The sequence below is a fragment of the Centruroides sculpturatus genome, unplaced genomic scaffold (assembly GCF_000671375.1).
Source record: "Centruroides sculpturatus isolate CEXI.00-Female unplaced genomic scaffold, Cexi_2.0 scaffold274, whole genome shotgun sequence".
Taxonomy (NCBI): Eukaryota; Metazoa; Arthropoda; class Arachnida; order Scorpiones; family Buthidae; genus Centruroides; species Centruroides sculpturatus.
The window spans coordinates 498,800-516,299 of NW_019384458.1; the positions used below are offsets into that span (position 1 = coordinate 498,800).

The 17,500-nt window shown below is 28.8% G+C and overlaps 1 protein-coding gene across 2 annotated transcripts in view; it reads left to right on the forward strand.

The window, feature by feature from the left end:
- The first annotated feature begins 1,887 nt into the window (after nucleotides 1-1,887).
- Nucleotides 1,888-17,500, forward strand: part of LOC111620738 (DNA-directed DNA/RNA polymerase mu-like) — a 42,123-nt gene continuing 26,510 nt past the window's right edge. The window contains exons 1-4 of one of the 2 annotated variants that reach the window (XM_023362732.1): nucleotides 1,888-2,183; nucleotides 2,277-2,375; nucleotides 4,116-4,295; nucleotides 5,911-5,982. In XM_023362732.1, the coding sequence (XP_023218500.1) occupies nucleotides 2,004-2,183; nucleotides 2,277-2,375; nucleotides 4,116-4,295; nucleotides 5,911-5,982 (531 nt within the window). In that variant the 5' untranslated portion in view covers nucleotides 1,888-2,003. The remainder of the gene's footprint in view (nucleotides 2,184-2,276; nucleotides 2,376-4,115; nucleotides 4,296-5,910; nucleotides 5,983-17,500) is intronic. The other variant, XM_023362731.1, reaches the window with a different exon arrangement.

Here is a 17,500-nt window from a genome sequence, read left to right on the forward strand (position 1 = left end):
TTCATTAATTTAACTTTTGTTTTATAACAACAACATTCAAACAGGGTTTTTTTAGTTTCTTAAAAATTTCTAATATTTTTTTTTTTGCTATGCTCTTACTTATAAAACTATTCATAAATTTTGTGATTTTCAAATATAAAACATTGCATTCTGTTAATAGTTATTACTTATTGTCTATTACTTATGGTTCTCTATCATCATCATGAAATATTTGAGTTATAATGTTGTTTCACTAATTGATTTATCATTTTATGGTTATCTCCTACAAATGTTGAACCAACAAGGATCACTGTTAAGGTAGGAAAATAATCAGCTGAATGGTTAATTAATTATACTGCATTTTGTTATAAGATCTGGTAAAAATTTAGAGGAAATAGTTAAATTTATGATGATTTACCAGTATTAGTAATACAAGTACTTTCTGATGGGAATTTGGTATTGATACAACCATTCAATATACACAGCTGATTTTATTGAATTAGACTGATGAAATTTGATCTGCATCCTTAGACCATTGTCTATTATATTTTATACAATTGGGATCTATAGTATCAATTATCATGTTTAGGTATTCCAGAGTTAAATCTTCAAGTAATAAAATATAATTGGATAATTGTTTCCAAACTTGTAAGAGATTAAAAGTTTTCCGACAGTATTTCATTCTACTCTGGAGAAATTTAAATTATTATTATCCTTTTGATTTTTTAATTTTTCAAAATTTTTAATTAATTATTTTTAATAGAACTTTGATATAATTATTAGATTTTACCATGTTTTCCATTTATCTAATTTTGTTTTAATTAGAAAATTCTCCTGAAGATTATTGAGGATCTATAAATCTTTGTGCCAACATTAATTCAATTATATATTTATTCATTCGTTTTCTCTTTCAATTGGAGTTGTCATCTAAAGCTCAATTATTCTAATAATTCTGGAATTAAAATAAAATTGTAAAAAATTTGGTGTATGAATTTAATTTTTGAGTTTTTGACATTTCCAATTTATAATCGTTAAGTTCTTTCTCCTTCATCTGTAGTTTCCAAGCTAATTATTTTAGTGAAATTATTACTCGGGAGAGTTCTGTAATAAACAATGATTTGATATGCACAGCTGTGTATAGATGCAACAGGTGACCAATGCCAACAATTTTATGAGTGATACCAGCAGTTGACTTCTGTGTTTATTACTGTATTATTCTGTTTCTGCTAAGTTACAGACCATGAATACATTCTTGTGTACAACCCTATGTCACTTAAATTAAATTTTCTTAGATTCAAATTAAGCTGTGTCCAGTCAAAATTTGTCTGTTTGGAGGCATTTCAAATAAAAACTGAAGAGTGTTATACAAGATAATTAATTTTCTCTCCAAGCTGCTATTGTTTACATTAACTGTTTGAAATTGTCCTAATATCCTGGATATATGTTTGAATCATATTTAATTCTGCACTTAATCAATTTGTTTTACAATTTTATCATTTTTAGTTTGGATTAACTTTAAAAATTTACTTAGTATAGTTTGGTTACTTCAGGTTTACCTGAAATTTCAATTGAATTTTATAAAATTTACACTTTGGAATTAGACAGGAAGCATTTGAGACATAGCATCTTTATCTTTCTAGGCAGTTTTTCATGGGACAATGGATGTCATTCACCATTAATATCTTAGATCTGACATATCTTTGCCAAAGTGTGAAAAATTTTTAGGGATTTGAGCGAAAATTGAGCCTGTAGTCCTTTTATTATTGTAGTCATATGCCTTAGCTACCTTAGTAGCCAGTATTTGCTTGTATATTGAGTTTTATGAAATGAAATTGATATAAAGAGAAATTACCAAAATACATATGATTGTTGTTCACTCATTCTAGTGTCAATCACTGCAGAGTGAAAGTTTTTGTATCTTATAATTTATATAACTTTATGCTATAACAAAAATACTTTTGAAATATTGAAAATTCTTTGTTTTTTAAAACTGAAAAATGATTTCATAATATAGTGATGATGTAATGTATATTGTGACTGAATTTGATGAAGAAGCTCAAGTTATAAAATCATTAAAAATGAACATGGATGAATGGAATTTGAGAAAACATCCAAAAATTGTAAATACAAAATGGTTTGCAGAATGCGTAAAACAAAGAAAAGTAATAGAAGTACAACCTCATCATTGTTTAAAAATATTAAAGGTACTATACAAAACTTAATGGCTTTATATATATACATATAAAAACATTATGCAATGTTTACATTTTAGATGTAATATACTTGCATAATTTCAGACAAAAAATGAAAATAATGAATCTACTGATTATCAAAGAGTTCCGAGATATGCTTGTCAAAGAATGAATCCACTTCATCATCATAATCGCAGACTAACAGTAAGAAATGTATTTGAAATTTTTTGACTCAATCTATACACAATCTTGTACAGCAATAAAAAAAAAGGTGATTTTTATAGAACTGGAAAAACTATTGTTTTTGGTTATATATAATGACTTGGGTTGATGATCAAAAAATTGGACACTTATAAATACTAATGGAAATATAACAGAAATATGCAAAATGTGTTTGTAGAATTTTTTATTTTTTTACATTTAAAATCTGTTACATCACTATGATATGTACAAAAAACCAAGACAAAAAAACAGTAACAAAATTTACTTCATATTATGCATCTCAAACCAGGATTTCTAAGCACTTAATATTTTATTTAAGACCTTGTAGTTTGCAGAATTTCCCTCATGCATTGATTTATGGATGGCTTCAAGCACCAACTTAGACACATTGGGTTTATTCAAAATCTCAGTATAAATCCAGTGTGATGCTGCCAGAAGTGATGCAACTGCTAGCGTTTTCTAGAAAACACAAACACTGACTGTCAGGAATTTTGGGAGAGAAAAACAAAAATTGGCAAATGATGTGGATATCCATGTTACATTAATTTTATTTTTGAACTTACTTAACAAGAACAGCTTAATGAAAAATGAATATTTCGAAAAGAGAAATAGGGGTGAAGCTTTTTTAAATTTCCATAGGAGTTTTAAATAATTAAATAAATCCTAAGATTGCACTTTAATAACTAAAACAAATTATGTGATGTCTTATGTAAATGTACTAATATATTAAAATATTCTATTAATGTACTAACCAAATTTTAATTTATTCAGGGTGTATTCATCAACAAATAAATTAAATTCAAAATTGTCAATGCAAAATATAGCTCTTAAGGAGCTTTATTGTGGCTGGCATCTTATTTGCTGGTGTATTGAGCATCGAAAAAGACACTTGCAGTTTGCTGGAAGCAACTGGAAGTTATCTGAGATTTTGAACAGAGGTACATTGAGATTTTGAATATGCCCATTGTTTCTTATATGCTTGATGATCTTAGCTTCATTCCAACCAACCTCAACCAAATCCAAGGTCCAAGATGTAAGCAGCCAGGGCTGCTTACACCTTGGATTTGGTCACCAAGCATACCAGAAACAAGCACCACTTTAGACATGTTGAGGTCCTTCAAATCTATAAATTAATGTGTAAGAGGAACTCTGTCAATACCAAAACACAATATCAAGTGCTTGGAAATCCTGGTTTCCAACATGCATTTTGTTACTATTTTATATGTGTTTTTCATGCATGTCAGCAATGCAGCAGACTAGAATTTTTTTGCATTTGTATATTAAGTATGTTTGGCATTTGTATATCTATTCTATTTCCATTTAGTATTTGTAAATTTGATTATTTTTATTTTTTTAACATCAACCCAATAGTCATTAAATATGATGAAAAACATTAGTTTTTTTTCCAGTTTAATAAATCATCATGCTGCTATATATGGTTGATTGATATACTATAGCTGATTCTTTACAAATTATTGTTTTTGATTGTTATGCATATTTATTTTTATTTCTTAGTTTTTTTATTAAGATGTTTGCCATTGAGAATAATTTTGTATTCCTCTTATTGATTTGTTTAAGAATAAAAGTTTTTGATATCACACATGATAAATATTTGAATTAAAAAAATTTCAAATTTGTGCTTTTTAAATTATAAAAATATAAATAATTGTATTTTTCAAATCATAATAATTTTTTATGTAACATTTATGTTATTTAATGTAGGAATCTTTGGAAATTTTAGCTGAAAGTGCAGAACTAGAAACTGATTCGATAAATATGGGAAGAGCTTTAGCATTCAGAAAAGCTGCATCAGTTTTGAAAAGTTTGCCAACTGAAATAACCAGGATTGAACAAGTGGAAAACATGAAAGATATTGGAAGACATAGTTTAAATGTTATTAGAGTATGATAAATTTTTAAGTGTTTATATTTTAATACTACTTTTGCATTTTTTTTCTTTAAATATCTTATTTCTTAGATTGCTAAGAGATATATACAAGTAGTCATAATTTAAACTCATACTATTTAAAGCGGTGTTTCTCAACGGGGGCGATATCGCCCCCATGTGGGCGTTTTTCCATGCTGAGGGGGCGATTAGTAACAATTTATATTTTGGGGGGGCAAAAAACAATTTTCTGGGCGATATAGTAAAACAATATATTAAGAATAATTAGATATTTAATTTGTTATATCATACAATAATTAAACAAATAACATTATACTAATCACTATTCTATTCAATGCAGTATGAATTTGGTGTTAGTCTTGGCCTTCTGCATCGGAATTTCTTAATGAAGGGTGTTATACTACGTAACGGTTTTACTGAAGGAGGCGATACTGCGTTGAAGGGGGTGACGATTCGTTAGAGGTTGAGAAACACTGATTTAAAGCATTGTGTAGCTTGATATAATAACTGGAATTGTACCAAATTTAGTTGGAAACAAATGAAATAGGAAGAAAGATTCTGTAAAAAAATTGTAGTTCCAATTGTATGAAAAAAATGTGGTGTTGTACAATGTAAAAAAGCATTACAGTGGAAAATAAATGAATAAAAAAGACAAAAGTGAACTGAAACATCATTATTTATTCAGCATATTCCCTTCCCTCATGTGGAATTGGACCAGATACAATTATGGTTTGTTGGTTTTTAAAAACCAGTTTTTGAAGGAATTTATATAATTTGAAAACCATGTTTTCCCAACTAAAAGACCAGTTTTTGAGTCTAGACTTAAACATAAAAATTAATTAATTGATTGATTAAAAACATCAACATTTTGATACAACATTGTCTCTGGCATAAAATGGGAATATTGTTAAATACTAAGTTTCATAAAACTGACTACAAAAACAAAAAAATTCCCCTAAGACTAAAAAGTGTCAGATTCTCCCTACAATAGGGAGAAATTTTGCAACAACAGAAAAACAATAGAAAGATAATATAATATAATAATAAAGAATTTATTTATAGCTTTATTTAAAAAATAATTAATTTATATGATGTAAATGGAACAATTTTTGTATTGAACATAATTTAAATGTTTAAAAATTAGAACAGCTAACTTCGAAAGTTAGATATTTTCAAAAAGATAGAACTGTTTTTTGTGTTTCCTGTATTCTTTCCTGATGATGGCCTGTGAAAGACGACCGAAAACATTTGAACATTAAATTTTATTTGTTCATTTTACACTGGAATTCTCATTTAGGTGTCAAGTTGTTTGTTTAACAGTTATTAAACTGCACAGTTATTTCTTTATTTGTATTTTTAAAATATTTAAAAGGTTATTGGAAATTTTATTTGTTGAATATTTATGCCTGAAATGTAGATTTTACAAATAGTAATAATAGAAAAAACTTTGTTTTTTCAAGAAATTGAAATTCTAAATAAAATTAACTTAATATTTACTTTATTTTATGAATTTTTAAATTATAAATGAAACTGTAACTATAGAAATTTATATTCTTAGTTGAATGGAAAGTAATATAATTTCTATTATTTAAATTACTGAATATTTGTTTAGGAAATTTTAGATAATGGTAAATGCACTGAAGTAGATGAATTATGTAAATCGGAACGGTTTCGTACACTAAAGGTAAGATTTTCAAAATTTGATGTTTATGAATATTGAAATTTTGTTTAATTTCGAAGGAAAATAAATATACATCAAAAGAAAGTTGAAATGCTTTTAAACAACATAATAATCAGCTGTTTTTAATTGAGCAATTATAAATGAAAGTGGTGTAAGTCCATTTTTTGAAAAAAGAAGTTAGTGATAGTTTTAGACATAGATGTCCTATTTTTATATATTTAATAACAGTCAATGGTGTACAATATCCTTGTAAATTAATTAAAAGAATACTAACCGTAAAATGGTATCGAAAGAATGTTCTAACACCTTTCGGGAAAAACTTTTTGAATTGAATTAACGTGACTTCTGGTTTGCACTGGAAAATCATACATAGTTAATTGGGGTCCTCCTGCCCCTAAGGTTTCCATTTCTGGTTTTTTCATTCATCCTACTCACTTCTCGAGATTAAGGAAGGACAGACAAACAGAAGGACAACTGTGGAAACTTATAAGTGTACAGTCTTTTCAAATTGCAGCCCAAAAATATATTTCAGAAAAGCCAACTTCAATTCAATTATAAATTTAAAATTGTTGTTGTTCATATTTTTCATAGTTTGTTATTGTGAACAAATATGTTATTATTGAAAGTGGTATGAGTCCATTTGTACCTAAAAAAAATCATTTATTTTCTTTAACAGTTTTATTAATTATTACATAATAAAATTTAACAGGTTTATAGTTTTAAAAACATTACCTGAGTTTATTAACATTTGTCAATATTTTTCAGTTTATTCAAACTCAAACCCTCAAATATCTCAATGTATGAATAAATGGACTTATACCACTTTGATTTATAACGGCTCAATTATTTTCATCAAATGTGCATATTTTTCTACACTTTAAAATTTATTTGAAAGTACAGTATAATTTTGTGTGTGGTACTGAGATAAAAAATGTATTTTGATAATACCTACAACTAGGTACACTTAGATATTTACAGATGATGTCGTATCAGTTTACTTGGTAGGGTGCTATATGTGTGCAGCGAGTGGACAAATGCTTACTTGCGCTTTCAGTTAATGCAGTTTATTTATAACAGCAAGTTTTATACAACTCTTTCATAGTGTAACATGATTATGAAGAAGGGCACTGGTACAATAGGTGCCAGTTAGTGTAATTGTGTAGATATTGTTGATTCTGATATTACACAACTAATAACATGTCCCAAAATATAAATAAAATAAAATTACAGAATTTTCACTTCTTGTAATTAAAAATTTACTTATAATGATGATACTAGTGATAAGTTTAAATTTATTTACAAGAAGATTAAGCATGGTAGGAAACTCAAAACTGAATGAAACTTTTGCAGTTTGTAATTGAAGTCTCCTGAGTATAAACACAAAATAATAAGTGTAGCTGGCAATCTGTTTAATAATAGTTAATGAAAAAGATTTTAGTGTCTGATGTAAAGAGCACAATAAGGATGATGTCTTAAAAGCCCTGCTTGGCAGCATGCTAAGATCTCTGCCTGCCATGATGCTGATCCAACTTTGACTTCTTACACCGCTGGGGTCTTTCTTTCCAAACATTTGTTAAAATAGTATCGATTTTATAAATAAAAGTTTGATCAACAAAAACAAAATTTAATTTGTTTTTGTTGTTTCTGAAATACTTGCCAATGGATTGTCTTGCATGGATTCTATGCTGATTTGTAATAATTCTTTCAAATAAACATGTCTTTTAAAAGTTGTGTTAAAACAACACTTGAATTTTTAATTGCCACATAATAAATTTTGTCAGAAGTATCAGGAAATGAAACTTTAGACATTGATGGCAATAATACCATTTTTACTGACAGACAAAAAGTTTTGATCTGCTCACAACCAAATGTAACTAACCAGTTTTAAATTTGTAAGTATAGTGACAAGGTAATATAGCTATAAAATAATAAAGTTAGTCCATTCCAAGAAACTAGATCAATGCAAGTCTCCAAATCAAGAAATACTATCTAACAAATTAAATACATATTTAAATTAGACAAAATATAAATAAATACTATTTTAAAAAATATTAAAGTTTGAAAAATTCCAGAAACATCTGGATTTGAGNTTTGTTTTTTTTTTCATGAAACAACTTGAGCGATTTATTGTACCTGCAAAATATCTGAAGAACAAAGTGTTTAATTCACTTATTCTTCGACATCAAAATAAAGATTTAAAGGGAAAAAATGTCAAATTCCAAGTTTCGTTTCCAAGTTTTTCTGCGTTTCCATTATTGAACAATTGAAAAAAAATACTACAATTACAGTAGAGTTCAGATTAAACCGAGATTCGTTTAACTGAGCTACTACATTACCCGAGTAAATTATGGAAGAGTGCTTTTGTCAACAAGGACAAAAGAATGCAGTACAGTACAGTTTGATAAAGCTTGGTCTGATAATGTGCAATGAATTTACTCTAGTCAGATCTCACGATAATACGATTTTAAAAAATATTAAAGTTTGAAAAATTCCAGAAACATCTGGATTTGAGTCAGTTAAGAACATCACAATGATGCCCTCATAGTAAGCAGTGTTCTTAGCAAAGTTATATGGTGTGTTATAAAGAACATCCTTATCATACTCTATATAACAGACAATAACATTTTTTTTTATTAATAATAATTGAAGGCTGGCCATCTACACTTAATATTTTGTGCATGTACTCTCTCCTACCTATAAACTGCAAAAGGTTAATTCAGATTTGCATTTGTTATCACACACACTCCTTGTCGATGGTTAATAACAGTCATCTGACAAAATATATAATAATAATGTTTTTAAGCCTTTTCATTCCTTTGAAAGAATCTGCACAACAGTCAAAATCAATTTGTGATTGGATGAATTAATTTAAGATGTTTATTCTTAATATGTTAAACAATTGTTTTAATCTTGCACTTTATATGGTATACAATACTGTAGTTTCAATTTCAGTTTATGGCACTTGTTACTTTATTTATAGATTAACTGCTTACTGTTGTTAATCAGAGAGTTTTATTACTATTTAAAGTACAGGTTCTGTACCTCTTATAAAGGGACAGCACAACATTGGAGTCACTAAGTTTTGTCAAACTTTGTGAGGATATAATCCATCCCTGATGACCAACATATACCAAGCAGTAAGGTGTAATACTCAAAATTAAAAGAGAAAATTGAGGTTAAAAATTGCAAATCACTTAAAACCATTAGAATTTCCAATATTTATAGAGCAGCTGGTGGCTCAGTGGGGCTTGCTGGTTTCATAATCATGAGGTGGTGTTTTGAATCTGCTTGCCACGTGTCAGTCATCATGGATGCCCTATATCCTCATCAAGTTTGATTAAAATCAGCAACCCTAACATTGTGCCGTCCCCTTGTTAGCATATGGAAGAAGCAAATATGAAATGTGAAGATTTGTTCTTCAAAGATAAAAAATATCTACAATGCAGACAAACCAACAACTTTATTTTTGTTCAATGCCTGATCATACTTTTATGAAAATACTAAAATGTTTAAATGTCTAAAGGAATGTATTACAGTTCTAAGCTGTTAATACACAAGGTAAGAAGAAATATGTCTATGGTTTTTACTTTTTCAAATCAGTAGATGTTCAATGGTATGAAAGATTTACTTGTGGATTTCTGCTGAAATGCAAATGCCTTGATGCAGTGGTGATATTCAAAATATTTAACAAAGGGTTCGCTAACAGAAAAGTTTTCCTTAATTTTTTTTTTTTCGCTCAAATGGTGCATTAGCAACATTAGCGCAAAAACTGACCTTAAGATATCCATATAAATAAAAAAGATGCGTTTGCAAAATTAATTAAGTCAGTTAAAATTTAACATTGTTTATGCCAGAACTATATATTTTTTTTATAAATAACTAGCTGCAAGGACCCACTTCGCTGGGTTTTTATTTGTGGGCAAAAAGTAACGATAGTGAAGATTAAGATAATTACATTATAGCCAATCTTACCCGTTATCACAGAATGCAATTATTAGGTCCCTCGTTTCCAGACTAATTAGAGAATTTTTATGTCCAGTCAAACGAACTATTTTCAATTTGATCAATTTTCTGGAACATTTACAATCGTTCTATAATCGAACCAATTCGAATTTAAATTCNTGAGCTTTCAGTTTTGAATGAAATTATTGTGTATAGAGTAATAATCTCCATATAATGTAAAAAAATCAACTTTATAAAATTTTTGGACAAAATTCATATTACATTCGTTTAAAATATTTATTTTAAATTTATTTATACTATAATTTCACAAATAAATTGATAGAACTACTAAAGCTAACTCGTCAAGAATGTAAACTTTTGTTATAGTAATTATTAGAACTTTTTGTTCGTTTTTTATAATAGTTAATGCAGAAAATAAAAATTTTTGATTTTGATAGAAACTGTATTTAAATAAATATTTATAATAATTGTTGAAAACAAGAATAAATGTATACATAAATTTTAAATTTATTTGTCATTCCGTTTCATTGTATTTCATTGTCGACGCATTGTGATGCGATTAAACTTTAAATTTTCATATAACAAGTATCAAAGTGAAATGCTGGACTTACATTATAAAAAATAAATTTCTAACAGTTATCAAATTTTTGATAAAATTTAATAAGAATGTTTGTAATATGGGGTTTACTGTATTACTAGAAACAATATATTATAGGTTAATTGTTGATTCAGTTCCTACTAAAAGACTCAAACGTATAAGTCAAAAGCTGTAAATCATTCTAATCTGAATCGTTTTCATAGAAATGACTAGAATTCGTTGGAAATATACTAAAATTACCGCTTCTTATAGCGGTATAGGGTCTTTATCGTTAACAGTCTCATGTTAGACTGGTTTGAATTCTAACTCAATATAGGATAATCAAATTTACTTTATGAAGTAACGCAACTAGTTAGATCATTTTCATTCCCTGTGAATATGAGATAATTTTGGTAAAGTTCAGAAAATAACACTTTATAAAAAGTATTTAAATATTTTGATTTTGTTTCATATTTCCAATATAACTATTTTTCATGATTATCAGTCATAAAGTGCATGGAAACTGTGTTACCTAAGTTTTGTTTTTCTAATTCATTTTTAAAAAATAAAAATATTAAATAAGAACTGATTAATTAAAATATCTTTTTATTAGGGAAAATAATTTGCCGTCTATTTGTTTGATAGTCTTTTTGATATACTAGAAACTCCGACTGCATTTTCTTTGATTGATTTTTTTATCTTCTTATTAGTTATCTGTTATGATTTATTTTGTGCAGAAAGAATGACTAAAAATGACTTTTCCTTTGCAAAAAAGATGAGAAAAATCAAACAAATAGCAGTGTTTTATTTCATATAAAACAATGCAGGTTTTAAGAATCTATACTTCCCCAAATTGTTTACAATAGCGTGTAGAAACAGAAATATATTATTGACTTTTTCCGAAACCGTATCTTTAATTTATTATTCTATACTTCACAACTGGGTGCATAAGTAGACGCTGGACATCTTTAACATCACTCTTTATTCAGGCGTGTAGGATATTCCTAAATAAAGAGTGATATTAAAGATGCCTAGTGTCTACCTATGTACCCAGTTGTGAATTATAGAATAAGAAATATATTAATTTACTTATTATATTTTTATCTTTAGTAGTTACACAAATAAATAAGAAATAAAATGCTCCGTTATTACAACGCATAATGAAACATTTAAAAAGTAGCGTAAGAAAAACGCACTAGGAAAGGAAAATTAAATATACATTTACAAGATGTATCCAGAGCAAAACAAAATGTATCCATCACTGCACGATGTTTGCATGCAATGCTTGTTCCAGCACTAAAATAACCGAAGGAAATCAACTTAAGAGGATTTTGCATAACAACAAATAACCTCTGACTTTAAAGAGAAGAGAACATTGCAGAAATTGATACAGAAAGTTAGATTTACTTTTTAGAGAAAATGTTCAAAACGACCGCTTCAACGGCAATACAAAAATGTAGACTGTCGAGCGAGGCTTTTGGATGGCAGGAAGCATTCCTTAAGTCACCGTTTTACAGGCCTGTCGTATTCATCTCCAGTTCGCCAACATCACTCGGCGTTTCTGAATACCCATCGTACACCAATAGTTTTAAGTGATCCTATAGGAAAAAAATCCAGAGGGAGTTAAGTCTGGGGAACGTAGGGCCATGGAACAGGACCGTGTTTTTCTGTCTAGCGGTTACCCAAACTGTTCTAAGAGCCACTGACACATCTGTCCGGGAACGATGTGGTGCGCCATCATTCTGGTATCAAATCGGATTTAGTGTACCAATGGCAAGTAATCAAACCGTTTGTCCACTGTCATGTTTAGAATGTCCAGATATCGGTGACTATTCAGAGTCTACCCATATTTATATACAAGACCAAGAAACTGCTCAACCCAAATTCCATACTAGATATTTATGGTAAAACATGCTCAGTGCCGCGTGCATTGTGGAGCACGCAGCACTAAGTGCCGATTCTATTCCATTCCGAGAAAACAGTGTCTCGTCGGACAATAAAATGAGGTGAAGGAGTTTGTCGTCATGCTGTAAATTTAAGCTCATGTTGCGTTATTCAAATTGCTATGCTTTATTCTCTGCATTTTGTGCCGGTTGATGTTAGCGGCGAATGAGTACATGCCGCGATGATGTAATATTCAATGTATTTGTGTTTGCTACAGTTCATAACCTAACCAACCCAATTCTGGAAAGATCTCTTTTACCGTAGATAGATGTTTAAGAGACCCAGGAATTACTCTATATACAGAGATATATAAAATAATTGCGAGATAGATGGCCATTCGGGAGAGATTTCCACTCGCTGTAATTCCGAAAATAGACATTAGAGATTCGATGCGCATTAGTTAGGAGTGGTGCAACTGTAATGGAAGGTGTGTACAATGATGTATTCCGAGAAATCTTCTTGGAAAAAGAAAGAGAAATAGTTTGTTTTGGTAAATAGTAAATATTTTATTTGGCGCCTATAAAAGCGTGCATATTAAGAAGCAAAAATCACAAAAATTTTTTAGAGCGACTTTGTCTTTAATATGTGAAAAATAATTTATTCATCCGACGGAAATTCAAAAATTCAAGCNTATTTTTTAAAAGAAACAAAATCACTGAGAAATGTTACGTGTGTTTAACAACGGGTTCGGAAAACTTTGAAAATGTTAACAATGGGTTCGGCCGAACCTGTGCAAACCCGCTGAATATCACCACTGGATGACAGTCTGTTGCTAAAGAATTTTCTTACTTGACAGGAGTCTTTTGCAATGTTATAGGATCAAGAGTCTGAGAAGACCATTGAGAATTGTTTTAAAAGAGGGTGGCATGGAAACATTGAAAATAAAGTTGTGTGTATTGGAGAGGAGATCATAATGCACACTTGTACTGTACTTTACACTCAAGAAGATACACTAAAAGTTCAAAAACTGGTTGGTAACTGACAAGAAAATTCCAGTTTCTGCAATAACAACATTATTGGAAATCTATCAAATTGTTATCCAAGCAGGTTCTGGAAAATTATCTGATGAAATTGTGAAGAAAATTGTGAATTAATGTAGATCCTCCATTGCTCAGATTTGAGAAACTGCAAATACTTTGTTGTTGTATATAATACAAATCTGTTGAGTTTCAATATTTCTTCTTTAAGAAACTTTATCATTGATCTTTTCTCCTTCAACAGTGCATATAGCAAATGGGGCCATTTCAATCATAATATCATCTGCTTTATTTTTTATCATTTAAAATGCATATGTAACATTTTATTTTGTTATTAATATGAGTAGAAAGTTATTTTGGGGAATAAAACATAGGTACAATATACATCGTGTTTTCTTTTGTCTATATGTATATTTACCATTTAACAAATTTTCTACATAACAAATTTGTTTTTCCCAGAAATAATTAGATGGAAGTTAGAGTAATAAACCAAATATAAGTTAGATAGTGTTTAAGAAGATAAATATTCTCAATTTTTCTCCCCATAATTATTAGAGGTGGTATTGTATAACTTTTCCACCTGTTATAACATAACATGGGAAAGTATTGTAATTGTGTCAAATTTGACCCTCTGGGTTTTTTCAAATCTCAATATTTTGATATCCCAAATCCAAAAAATTTTTAAAAACTGGAAAAAACTGTGTGTATTTTGTTTAATATCAAAGAATTGGGTTAAGATTAAGGAACAAAATTTGGCATGGTAACTTAATATAAGGGCATTGATGCTATTAAATCTTTGATTGTAAAATCTGAGGAAATAGAGGCAGATAATGTTTTATATCTCAAGTAGGGTTGGCCTTCATGAAAATTTACCCATTATTGGGCTGCAAATTGAAAAAATTGTAGATCCATAATTTCCTACTATCATCTGTGTTTCTTTTTTAGTCTCAAGAATGGAGTTAGATAGATGAAAGATGAGACCAGATATAGAAACCTTAGTGGCAGGAGGACCGATTAACTATATAAAAACTGGAAGTCATGTTATTTCAATTCAAAAATTTCTCTTGAAAGGTGTTAGATGTATGGCCAGCACGACTATTGTTAAAGAAAAAGTATGATGTACAGGGGCAAGCCACTACTAATTTGAGGTGGAAAGCATATATTTTAAATTAAGTAAATTAAAAATATGAATAAAAATTGCAGCCTGGCATTGTGACAATGTCAAAATAAATAATTGCTTGTTAATAACACAATCACTTATGCTTCTCAAGCTTATACTAAAAAGAGTCTGAAGAATTTAATACTAAGAAAATTTTTCTATATTTCAATCATACACTGTATTTGTTGGAGTGTCATTTTTTTATTATTTNATTAACTATAAAGATCAAAGATGGCCATTTATAGCAAAAAATTTTAATATGCCTTATTATAAAGGACGATTTTATAAACAAGATAAAAATAAAGCGTTAGTTATATTACTATAATGGACAGTAAAATTCTGTTTCAGAAAGTATACAAAATGAAAATATAATGAATAAAGTAGAACGAACAAACTGTCATGCTATGTTTATCCTCAGATAATTAGATTAGATCCATTTATTATATCTAGTAAAAATCAATAGTGTACATAGACGAGAAACGAATGACCAAAATATGGTCTCTGATACCTCACTCCACTAAGTATCTCTCGAAGGATAACAAGACTGATGAGATAATCGTTCCAAATTCCACACCACACGTTTGGGGGAAAACAAATTTGATATCGTGTTACTCGAGCGCAGTGTGTGTTTCATGCTGACCAGTGGGGCAAGTGAATGCTGCTGATCTTGAAAGGCGAATTGTGAAGGTCTGTCAAACATTAACTCCAGATGTGATTTCCCTTGTCCAAGAGTCAACAATTGAACGAATACGTATATGCGTTGCTGTTAATGGAAGTAGATTTGTGATTTCTTTGAGTTACTAATAAATAAAAGTGTTTAATCATTTTGATGTAGAATGATAAAACGATGTTTTGATTAGACATATGTATGTGATCTGGTAAAATTGTTTTATTCTTTTTCGTTTGTTGTACTTTTTCTGGGTGTAAACTTTAGCCTTCTATTTGTCTTAAGAGATCTTTAATGAAATCAGAATGCATTCTTCACTGACAGCTTTATCACAAAACAGTTAAAACTTAAGAAAAGCACTACAAGGAAGCCGAACTTACACAACGCTTTATGTTTTCAGGAGTTACTCGTTTGCCTTTACCGTTTTTTGGCTGGAAAAAAATATGGTGAAAAAATAAGTTTGACCTTATCTACAACTTTACAAGTGGAACTATGGTTCTATCTGCAGTAGGAGATGAGATAATTTTATAATTTTATCCTTTCGTTTTGGGGATAGGAGGAATTTCACTGTTACAGCAATGAATAATCCATGCTCGATAATGTATGAAAGCAAGCATCGTTTACATGAATCTGACAGTTACTTCTGAGACTGGATCGTTTTTTAAGAAACATCCTGGTTCGGCCGCATTTTCGTCCATTTCAGATGGAGTTTATGGTAGCGAAAATCTACCATCATAGAGAATGACGCACAACATATAAACATTATTCTTAATAAATTATGGTGTTCTAGATTGGATTCGAGTCCGAATCCCAATTCCTGTTAGGCTGACCTCATTTTACTATAAAATAAAAATTTTAAAGTTTTTATGAAATGATAGCTGAAAATTATGGCATAATATTATTTTTCTAACTTTATGAATTCAGTTTCGTCTTCATTTCGAATAAGATTACAGTATTTTTAGTTTTAGTGACAGTACTTTGCTGTATAGTTAAAACTTTTTATTAATTTTTACTTAATTTAAAATATTGCGTTTGATTCATCTACTTTTTCAATTATTTCTTATAAATAAAAATGCATATTTTGACGGACTTCTGAGCAAATTTCGGGATTCTTGATATTATGATAAGTTTCTCCTTTATCCCTGGACTATAAGATATTACAGTCGATTCTGCCTTGCCTATAATAGTCATGGGTAATGTTATCAGTCGATTAATGTTATCAAAATTAGCGGGTTCCAAACAAATTATAAGACATTATAAAAAATTTGTTTGTTGTGATCAGAATGCAATTATTTTTTATGCTTTCTTTCCTGCTAGCAACCTCAACATGTGGCATTATTGTCATGGTCTCAATCAGTGCTTTAATTTAATTATTTTAAATGTTTTTTCTCAATACAATAGCTTAAATTGCTGGCATTACGCTAGCTGTTGTTGAAGTTAATAGCAGACAAACAATACTGGAAGAATTATTAATTAATTAATTAATAATAATTATTTTTTTATATTTTCTTGATTAAGAAATAGAAAATGATAGTAATAAATTAAATACAATGTTAAAAGTTTCCTCAAAATTAAAGTCTTGAGACAAGATAATGGAAATATACCGGCAGATCTGGGAAACTTTTAAATATGCAGTTGATTCCGCTTATTGAATCACTTTGAGACTCGGCTAAACTAAAACATTACGCAAGGTAAATACTGTAATTAGAGGAAATTCTACTTTTATTGACTCTATTATAAGAATTTAAAAATATATAACTTGAAGATTTATTAATTATAATAATAATGTCTCAAGACTTTCATTTAATTTTGAGGAAACTTTTAAGATTGTATTTAACTTATTACTATCATTTTCTATTTCTTAATCAAGAAAATATTGTCAAAATAATTTGATAAACTTCGTGTTTTAATACTAAATTTTGCATATATCTACGATAAAAAGTTCATGTTAATCTGAAAAACTCGTACAGATTATATTATAAATTGTTATTTTTTTACTACAAACATTTGAATGCTATTGTGCTGTATTGTAAATTAATATATATTCAAATCTCGATTTAGCATCACCATTTTCTGTTTTTCTTCTGGAATAAGCACTAAACCAAGTGTGAAACTACAGTGCCTTGCCAAATTATTAGACCCGTGCAAAAAATTGAGTTGTTAGTTTTTGATGTAATAATTCAATAAAAATGCAATTGTTCATAGGATTGTTTAAAATATTGATGTTTTATTAT